Below are 11,363 nucleotides of genomic sequence, written 5' to 3' on the forward strand. Positions count from 1 at the left end.
GGCTCTACAGAGTGTATACCAGTCCATTATAGAAACCATATGGCTTTGTAAAATGTCACCGAAACGCAAATGATGTGTATGATATCCAGACAGAGAAAATTGTCGTATCAATAATATACATTATACCGTGTATCCTGTCTCATATCGATACAAAACAATTTGGTTCACCTTTAATTGGTTTCAAATTACAGATCTAGAAATAATTGTCTAGAGATGTTTTTTCGATCCACAAACCCTAGTTAAAGATCCGCTTCCGACGTAACGTTGACTATTATAAGCAATGTTGATTAATTTTACTAGTGGTTAACCTAGCGTATGAATTGTTAGCCTATTGTTCACATTGTTAAACTTTTGTACACATCATTGACCTATTTCTAACGTTTTTGACCTATTATATACATTGTTGACCTATTATATACAATGTTGACCTATTGCGTACATTGTTGATCTATTTTTAACATTGATCTATTGTATACATTGTTGACATATTGTATACATTGTTGACATATTGTATACATTGTTGATCTATTGTATACATTGTTGACCTATTATATACAATGTTGACTTATTGCGTACATTGTTGATCTATTGTATACATTGTTGATATATTGTATACATTGTTGACCTATTGTTTACATTGATCTATTGTATACATTGTTGACATATTGTATACATTGTTGATCTATTGTATACATTGTTGACATATTGTATACATTGTTGATCTATTGTATACATTGTTGATTTATTGTATACATTGTTGACATATTGTATACATTGTTGATCTATTGTATACATTGTTGACATATTGTATACATTGATCTATTGTATACATTGTTGACATATTGTATACATTGTTGATCTATTGTATACATTGTTGATTTATTGTATACATTGTTGACATATTGTATACATTGATTTATTGTATACATTGTTGATTTATTGTATACATTGTTGACATATTGTATACATTGTTGACATATTGTATACATTGATCTATTGTATACATTGTTGACATATTGTATACATTGTTGACATATTGTATACATTGTTGACATATTGTCGCCTTTTGATATAGTATTACTGAGTTTACTTTTCCTTAATTCTGCCATTGACTGTTTATTTTATTTGGTGTGTGTACGATTCCTGCTTCCAAGAACGCTTCCCCGAGGAACACCACTAATGACAGGGTATGATTTGATGATTGGCCGTTTACAATAACACGCTGACGACTGTTGCTTAGAAAGTCCTCTATCCATTTTACTACTTTCCATATGGCTTACAATTCTATTCGGTACTATTTTTTCTAGATATTTTACAATACTTGTTTCACAGACTGGTCTACAGTTGTTGGGTCTGACTTTGCTCCCTTTTTGTATACGACAGTTACGTTGGCATCTTTCCATTCCTGTGGTAGTTTTCCTTCTTCAAGTGAGTGGTTAGATATATCTGCTAATGGTGAACCGATAGTTTGCCTTAATTCTTTCAACGATTTTGGATGGATTTTATCTGGTCCTTGCGACTGATTTTCGTTTAGATTTGTCAAAAGTTTTTCTATCACTTGGGTATTGCAAATAATATCCTCGAAAGGGCATTTAACAATTCTTTTTTTAAAATCTGGTATTTCTCCTTGTGGTTCCTGTGTATAAACACTGCTAAAGAATTCCGCCCAGACTTAGGCTTTATCCCTATCCTGAATTGCCATTTGCCTATCACCTCCGTTTCATCCTTTTAGGTCTGATAAGTTGATATATTTCCAAAAACGTTTTGGGTGCGCTTTGATATCCCCTACTATTTTTTTTTTTTAATTTTTCCATTTCCTTCCTGGCTTTCCGTACTTCCCGTTTCTTTCCTGGATTTCCTTTCTTCCCATTTCCTTCCTGGCTTTCCGTACTTCCCATTTCCTTCCTTGCTTTAAGTACTTCCCATTTCCTTCCTGGCTTTCTGTACTTCCCATTTCCTTCCTGGCTTTCCGTACTTCCCATTTCCTTCCTGGCTTTCCGTACTTCCCATTTCCCTACTGGCTTTCCGTACTTCCCATTTCCATCCTGGCTTTCCGTACTTCCCATTTCCTTCCTGGCTTTCCGTACTTCCCATTTCCTTCCTGGCTTTCCGTACTTCCCATTTTCATCCTGGCTTTCCGTACTTCCCATTTCCTTCCTGGCTTTCTGTACTTCCCATTTCCTTCCTTGCTTTAAGTACTTCCCATTTCCTTCCTGGATTTCTGTACTTCCCATTTCCTTCCTGGCTTTCCGTACTTCCCGTTTCCTTACTGGCTTTCCGTACTTCCCGTTTCCTTCCTGGATTTCCTTTCTTCCCATTTCCTTCCTTGCTTTCCGTACTTCCCGTTTCCTTCCTGGCTTTCCGTACTTCCCATTTCCATCCTGGCTTTCCGTACTTCCCATTTCCTTCCTGGCTTTCCGTACTTCCCATTTCCTTCCTGGCTTTCCGTACTTCCCATTTCAGTTGGCTTCTCAGTTTGGCATATTCTTTGTAAAGAGCTTGTACTTCCGGTTACACTACCATTTAGAAATGCACTCCAATCTCTTGGGATATTCGCTTTCATCTCCTCATTGTTCCTATGTGTATTTCAGGTGTTGGTCTTTATTGACAGTTGGGACTTTCTCACATTGGAATTTAAAATTTAAGACTTGGTGATCACTGCTACAAATCGGGTCATTGTATTGAATTTCTTTAATTATCTCTTCTTCGTTGGAATTTATTAAGTCTAAGACATGTGGTTCATTTCCTTTCCTGTATCTTGTGAAGTTATTTACATGCTGATAAAGGTAATTGTTCCGCAGACACTCGATGAATCCTTCGCTGTCCTTATCATTTCCTGTAGACCATGAACCCCAATCTATTTTCGGTAGATTAAAATCTTTCACTATTAACAGATGACTATTTGTATTATCAGTTAATACTGTATTTAGTAATTTCTGTACCTCCTCTGTGTTTTCCTCCGTTGCCTATTGGCTCCTATAGATGGATCCAATTAACAAGCTGTTGTTTCCTGATAACTTTATCTTAATCTAGATACCTTCTTTTAAATTTGTGTCTATGTTTACTTCTAGTTCCTTATACTTCGTCTTGCTGAACAAGCAAACACCCCTTTGCCATTTTTCATACTCGTTTGTGAAAAGCTCATATCCTTCTAATGATAATTCAGCCTTATTTGGCGTGTATGTGCAGTTTTTAGGGTATATTTCAGTGATAGGGATTATGTCACTATTTATTTCATGTTTTATTCTTAGTTTAAGCTCATCTACTTTATTCAGAAGATTATCTATATCTGTATAAACAGTTAAAGTGGTAGAATGTCTGTATGGTCCAAATTTCTGCTAATCCTCGTGTTTTTTATCTTTCATATTTTTCTGTTCCATGGTGGGCCCCGTACGCGATAGACATATTTCTAAGATGTTTGTATAGTTTCCTTTTTGGCCTCTTCTCGGAGTTCCAGCTCCTTCACCCTTTCTTACTTTGTTAGGTCATTACTTATCGATAATGACTGGTATTTTTCGGAATTTTGGAGATTTTGAATATTCTTTTAAAAGTTTCTGTCCTCCACCGAATAAAAGACGACTATGATTAGTCTTCCTCTTCTCGTTGTTCTCATATCCTTGTCAAATTTTCCTACCCTTAAACCATTTCTTATGCCATCTTATGTCTGCGTTGGTACTTTACATACAGAGAGAATATCTCTAACTACTTGTTCATCTACTTCCCTACGTTCGTGACTGCTCTCGTTGGATTGTTTAAGACCCCAAATATCATTATGTTGTACTCTTTCCTTTTCCTGTCTTCCAGCTCCGATATAACTCCTTGAGTGGTTGGTTCTTTCTGAGAACTCTGTTGTGATGATTCTAGGCCTGGACTCTTTCTCTATGGCATTCCTGCCAGCTCATTTTTCACGATGTCTTGGACTTTTTTTCCCTCGCATTTTTTGCAAGGATTTCCTTTATTGAATTTAATCTTTCTTCATACTTCTCCATAGCTTCTGCGCATTTTTACTCTGTCTCAAAATCTGTATATGTTCTTCGGTACGGAGACCTGACAAGGAGTACAGAACCATAGGGAAGTTGTTTTGGTCATGACTCTATATTCCTGGTCTACCATGTCAAGGCACTTCGTACAGAAATATTCCCGACATCTGTCGCATTCCATAATTTTATCATTTTCATCATGGTGATTCTTCTGACGTAGTTACAAGTCCATAAATCACCCAATTATGTTTTGAAGACACTATCGCTATCCTTTCGTCCCCTGGAGGATCTCGCTCGAGTGTTTCTTCCGTATACCATGTCCCTGATACAAGTCTGTTTACTAACCAGTATGCTTATTTCGACGATGTCCACCGATTCCTTGATCGGACTCGTGAAAAAAAATCACAAGGATGCGGAAAAGTCGCTTATGTTGAAACCACTATATTAGAATTCCTGAAAATTTGAAGTTAACTGGTATTATCTTCAAAAGACAGGTCTCGTTCAACGGAACTAGAAATGAAACGGCCGTCGCCATCAATACCGGAAGTGACATTCCTTCTTTGTTTCCTGTTTCGTGTCTGTACAATTCCTTCCTTGTTTATTTTATTTGGTGTCTGTACAATTCTCGCTTTGTTTATTTTATTTGGTGTCTGTACAATTCCTTCTTTGTTTATTTTATTTGGTGTCTGTACAATTCCTTCGTTGTTTATTTTATTTGGTGTCTGTACAATTCTCGCTTTGTTTATTTTATTTGGTGTCTGTACAATTCCTTCTTTATTTATTTTATTTGGTGTCTGTACAATTCCTACTTTGTTTATTTTATTTGGTGTCTGTACAATTCTCGCTTTGTTTATTTTATTTGGTGTCTGTATAATTCCTGTTTTGTTTATCTTATTTGGTTTATGTACGATTCCGTCTTCGTTTCCTGTTTTTGTGTCTGTATGCTTCCTTCTTTGTTTCCTGTTTTTGTGTCTGTATGCTTCCTTCTTTGTTTCCTGTTTTTGTGTCTGTATGCTTCCGTCTTCGTTTCCTGTTTTTGTGTCTGTAGGCTTCCTTCTTTGTTTCCTGTTTTTGTGTCTGTATGCTTCCTTCTTTGTTTCCTGTTTTTGTGTCTGTATGCTTCCTTCTTTGTTTTCTGTTTTTGCGTCTGTATGCTTCCTTCTTTGTTTCCTGTTTTTGTGTCTGTATGCTTCCTTCTTTGTTTCCTGTTTTTGTGTCTGTACGATTCCGTCTTCGTTTCCTGTTTTTGTGTCTGTATGCTTCCGTCTTCGTTTCCTGTTTTTGTGTCTGTAGGCTTCCTTCTTTGTTTCCTGTTTTTGTGTCTGTACGCTTCCTTCTTTGTTTCCTGTTTTTGTGTCTGTATGCTTCCTTCTTTGTTTCCTGTTTTTGTGTCTGTATGCTTCCGTCTTCGTTTCCTGTTTTTGTGTCTGTAGGCTTCCTTCTTTGTTTCCTGTTTTTGTGTCTGTATGCTTCCTTCTTTGTTTCCTGTTTTTGTGTCTGTATGCTTCCTTCTTTGTTTCCTGTTTTTGTGTCTGTATGCTTCCTTCTTTGTTTCCTGTTTTTGTGTCTGTATGCTTCCTTCTTTGTTTCCTGTTTTTGTGTCTGTATGCTTCCTTCTTTGTTTCCTGTTTTTGTGTCTGTATGCTTCCTTCTTTGTTTCCTGTTTTTGTGTCTGTATGCTTCCGTCTTCGTTTCCTGTTTTTGTGTCTGTAGGCTTCCTTCTTTGTTTCCTGTTTTTGTGTCTGTATGCTTCCTTCTTTGTTTCCTGTTTTTGTGTCTGTATGCTTCCTTCTTTGTTTCCTGTTTTTGTGTCTGTATGCTTCCTTCTTTGTTTCCTGTTTTTGTGTCTGTATGCTTCCTTCTTTGTTTCCTGTTTTTGTGTCTGTATGATTCCTTCTTTGTTTCCTGTTTTTGTGTCTGTACGATTCCGTCTTTATTTCCTTTTTTGTGTCTGTATGATTCCGTCTTTGTTTTCTGTTTTGGTGTCTTGTTATTTCCAGTTTCTCCCGTTTCTTTTGATTAGTAATCAACGCTTTATTACTATATTCATGGTTTTTAAAGTCTGAAATATTTCTGCGCATATCATTTAGAATATCAATTAGATATATTGTTATTAACCGGTTGTCTACAGGAGGAAATAATTCGGGTCTTTCCGCCAAAATATTATAATAATCGGGGACCAATGTCGCCGTGATATCAGGTTGTGATGACTAATGGATGGCATTGTAATTAGAGGTTATGCGGCCGTATTCCCGTACAGAAATAGACTAGAAATACACTAGATGTGAAGCACGATTTTCCTTGAAGTTCTTAACGTAAATATTGAGCTGATGCATCGTTGAGAACATTTATAACCAAATACAACACAGCTTCTCTACACGGTATCGTGACTTGGAAAAGTCCGTCGGATTGTTCTCTAAGCTTTTAGGACGGAACTATGTTGTTTCCCATTAAAAGCGTTAATAACGTGTACCTCTATGCTTGAGAAAGACGTACATCGATATTGTAAATAATTACAAGTCACGGCTCAATTGTTACATGTACGAAGTCTCTGTACCACGATTTTTATGGTCATAGCTTGCTAAATAGGAACATTAGCTAATGACTGGAAGTTGTCCGTGTATCAACTCTCAGGAGACTCGTAGAGAGACGCTAACAGGCATTGTGCCAGGTGAGGTACCTTTAATCAGGCAAACAGACAGATAACACTTATTATGGTAGAGTAGCACGCAAGCAAACAACTCAACAAAGACGGTAACACGTCACCAAACAATTCAACAAAGCCGGTAACACGTCAGTTTATTATTAAACAAAGAAACACGTCAATTGATTATCAAACAAAGACAGTAACATATCAGTTGATTTTTAATAGAAGACGGTAAAATGTCAGTTGATTATTGAACAAAGACAGAAACACGTCTGTAGATTATTTAAACAAAGACAGCAACACGTCTGTCGATTATTAAAAAAAGACAGCAACACGTCTGTTGATGATTAAACAAAGACAATAACACGTCAGTTAATTATTAAACAAAGACGGTAACATGTCAGTTGATTATTAAACAAAGACAGTAACACGTCTGTCGATTATTAAACAAAGACGGTAACACATCAGTTGATTATTAAACAAAGACGGAAACACGTCAGTTGATTATTAAACAAAGAAACACGTCAATTGATTATCAAACAAAGACAGTAACATACCAGTTGATTTTAAATCAAAGACGGTAAAATATCAGTTGATTATTGAACAAAGACAGAGACACGTCTGTAGATTATTAAACAAAGACTGTAACACGTCAGTTGATAATTAAACAAAGACGGTAACACGTCAGTTGATTATTAAACAAAGTCGGTAACACGTCAGTTGAGTATTAAACAAAGACGGTAACACGTCAGTTGAGTATTAAACAAAGACAGTAACACGTCAATTAATTATTAAACAAAGACGGTAACACATCAGTTGATTATTAAACAAAGTCGGTAACACGTCAGTTGATAAGTAAACAAAGTCGGTGACACGTCAGTTGACTGTTAAACAAAGACGGTAACACGTCAGTTGATTATTAAACAAAGACGAAAACACGTCAGTTGATTATTAAACAAAGACGGTAACACGTCAGTTGACTGTTAAACAAAGACAGTCACATCACTTGATTATTAAACAAAGACAGTAGCGCATATGTTAATTAATAAACAAAGACGGTGACAGGTCTGTTGATTATTGAACAAAGACAGTAACATGTCTGTTGATTATTAAACAAAGTCGGTAACACATCTGTGAATTATTGAACAAAGACAGAAACACGTCTGTTGATTATTATACAAAGATGGTAACACGTCAGTTGATAAGTAAACAAATACGGTAACACGTCTCTTGATTATTATACAAAGATGGTAACACGTCAGTTGATAAGTAAACAAAGACGGTAACACGTCAGTTGATTATTAAACAAAGACGGTAACACGTCAGTTGAGTATTAAACAAAGAAACACGTCAATTGATTATCAAACAAAGACAGTAACATACCAGTTGATTTTAAATCAAAGACGGTAAAATATCAGTTGATTATTGAACAAAGACAGAGACACGTCTATAGATTATTAAACAAAGACAGTAACACGTCAGTTGATAATTAAACAAAGACAGTAACATGTCCGTTGATTATTATACAAAGATGGAAACACGTCAGTTGATAATTAAACAAAGACAGTAACACGTCAGTTGATTATTTAAACAAAGACAGCAACACGTCAGTTTATTATTAAACAAAGTCGGCAACACGTCAGTTGATTATGAAACAAAGACGAAAACACGTCAGTTGATTATTAAACAAAGACAGTAGCACGTCTGTTGATTTTTGAACAAAGTCGGTAACACGTCAGTTGATATTTAAACAAAGACGGTAACACGTCAGTTGATTATTAAACAAAGACGGTAACATGTCAGTTGATTATTAAACAATGTCGGTAACACGTCAGTTGATTATTAAACAAAGACGAAAACTCGTCAGTTGATTATTAAACAAAGTCGGTAACACGTCAGTTGACTGTTAAACAAAGACGGTAACACGTCAGTTGATTATTAAACAAAGACGAAAACACGTCAGTTGATTATTAAACAAAGACGGTAACACGTCAGTTGATTATTAAACAAAGACAGTCACATCAGTTGATTATTTAACAATGACAGTAGCGCATCTGTTAATTAATAAACAAAGACGGTGACATGTCTGTGTGTTGATTATTGAACAAAGACAGTAACATGTCTGTTGATTATTAAACAAAGACAGTAACATGTCCGTTGATTATTATACAAAGATGGAAACACGTCAGTTGATTATTAAACAAAGACAGTAACACGTCAGTTGATTATTAAACAAAGACAGTAACACGTCGGTTGATTATTGAACAAAGACGGAAACACGTCAGTTGATTATTAAACAAAGACGGTAACACGTCAGTTGATTTTTGAACAAAGACAGAAATACGTCGGTGGATTATTGAACAAAGACAGTAACACGTCTGTAGATTATTTAAACAAAGACAGCAACACGTCTGTCGATTATTAAACAAAGACGGTAACACGTCAATTGATTATTAAACAAAGACTTTAACACGTCGGTGATTATTAAACAAAGACGGTAACACGTCAGTTGATAATTAAACAAAGACGGTAACACGTCAGTTGATTATTGATGATTATTGAACAAAGACGGAAACACGTCAGTTGTAACAAAGACGTAACAGTTGATTATTGAACAAAGACAGTAACATGGCCGTTGATTATTATACAAAGACAGTAACACGTCAGTTGATTATTAAACAAAAACAGTAACACGTCAGTTTATTATTAAACAAAGATGGAAACACGTCAGTTGATTATTAAACAAAGACGGAAACACGTCATTTGATTATTAAACAAAGACGAAAACACGTCAGTTGATTTTTAAACAAAGACGGTAACACGTCAGTTGATTATTAAACAAAGACAGTAACACGTCTGTTGATTATTAAACAAAGACGGTAACACGTCGGTTGATTATTAAACAAGGACGGTAACACGTCTGTTGATTATTGTACAAAGACGGAAACACGTCAGTTGATTATTAAACAAAGACAGTAACACGTCTGTTGATTATTGATTAATAAACAAAGACGAAAACACGTCAGTTGATTATTAAACAAAGACGGTAACACGTCAGTTGATTATTAAACAAAGACGGTAACACGTCGGTTGATTATTGAACAAAGACAGTTATTAAACAAAAACAGTAACACGTCAGTTGATTATTAAACAAAGATGGAAACACGTCAGTTGATTATTAAACAAAGACGGAAACACGTCAGTTGATTATTAAACAAAGACAGTAACACGTCTGTTGATTATTAAACAAAGACGGTAACACGTCGGTTGATTATTAAACAAAGACAGTAACATGTCAGTTGATTATTAAACAAAGACAGTAACATGTCCGTTGATTATTTTACAAAGACAGTAACACGTCAGTTGATTTTTGAACAAAGACAGCAACACGTCGGTCGATTATTAAAAAAAGACAGCAACACGTCTGTTGATGATTAAACAAAGACAATAACACGTCAGTTAATTATTAAACAAAGACGGTAACATGTCAGTTGATTATTAAACAAAGACGGTAACACGTCAATTGATTATTAAACAAAGACGGTAACACGTCAGGTGATTATGAAACAAAGACGGTAACACGTCAGTTGATTATTAAACAAAGACGGTAACACGTCAGTTGATTATTAACAAAGACCGTAACACGTCGGTTGATTATTGAACAAAGACGGAAACACGTCAGTTGATTATTAAACAAAACGGTAACACGTCAGTTGACGTTGTAACACGTCAGTTGATTATTGAACAAAGACAGTTGATTATTAACAAACAGTAACACGTTGATTATTATTAAACAAAGATGGTAACACGTCAGTTGATTATTAAACAAAAGACAGTTGAACGGTAACACGTCAGTTGATTATTAAACAAAGACGGTAACACGTCAGTTGATTATTAAACAAAGACGGTAACACGTCGGTTGATTATTGAACAAAGACAGTAACATGTCAGTTGATTATTATACAAAGACAGTAACATGTCAGTTGATTATTAAACAAAGACAGTAACACGTCAGTTGATTATTAAACAAAGACGGTAACACGTCAGTTGATTATTAACAAAAAGTAACACGGTTGATTAGAACAAAGACGGAAACACGTCAGTTGATTATTAAACAAAGACAGTAACACGTCTGTTGATTATTAAACAAAGACGGTAACACGTCGGTTGATTATTCAACAAAGACAGTAACATGTCAGTTGATTATTAAACAAAGACAGTAACACGTCAGTTGATTATTAAACAAAGACGGTAACACGTCAGTTGATTATTAAACAAAGACAGTAACACGTCAGTTGATTATTAAACAAAAACAGTAACACGTCAGTTGATTATTAAACAAAGACGGTAACACGTCAGGTGATTATTAACACGTAACATGTCCGTTGATTATTCAACAAAAACAGTAACACGTCTGTTGATTATTAAACAAAGACGGTAACACGTCAGTTGATTATTAAACAAAGACGGTAACACGTCTGTTGATTATTAAACAAAGACGGTAACACGTCGGTGGATTATTATACAAAGACAGTAACATGTCAGTTGATTATTAAACAAAGACAGTAACACGTCAGTTGATTTTTGAACAAAGACAGCAACACGTCGGTCGATTATTAAAAAAAGACAGCAACACGTCTGTTGATGATTAAACAAAGACAATAACACGTCAGTTAATTATTAAACAAAGACGGTAACATGTCAGTTGATTATTAAACAAAGACGGTAACACGTCA

At 35.2% G+C, this 11,363-nt stretch overlaps 1 protein-coding gene across 1 annotated transcript; it reads right to left on the reverse strand.

Annotated features, from left to right (window-relative positions):
* Positions 1–4,447: 4,447 nt before the first annotated feature.
* Positions 4,448–6,061, reverse strand: LOC132550778 (uncharacterized protein DDB_G0283697-like). Its single transcript, XM_060214867.1, has one exon. The coding sequence runs from the start codon at positions 6,059–6,061 to the stop codon at positions 4,448–4,450; it is 1,614 nt and encodes a 537-aa protein (XP_060070850.1).
* Between the last annotated feature and the right edge of the window lie 5,302 nt (positions 6,062–11,363).

Source organism: Ylistrum balloti, unplaced genomic scaffold, assembly GCF_031769215.1.
Source record: "Ylistrum balloti isolate Yb309-2 unplaced genomic scaffold, AGI_CSIRO_Ybal_v1 Utg370150, whole genome shotgun sequence".
Lineage (NCBI taxonomy): Eukaryota > Metazoa > Mollusca > Bivalvia > Pectinida > Pectinidae > Ylistrum > Ylistrum balloti.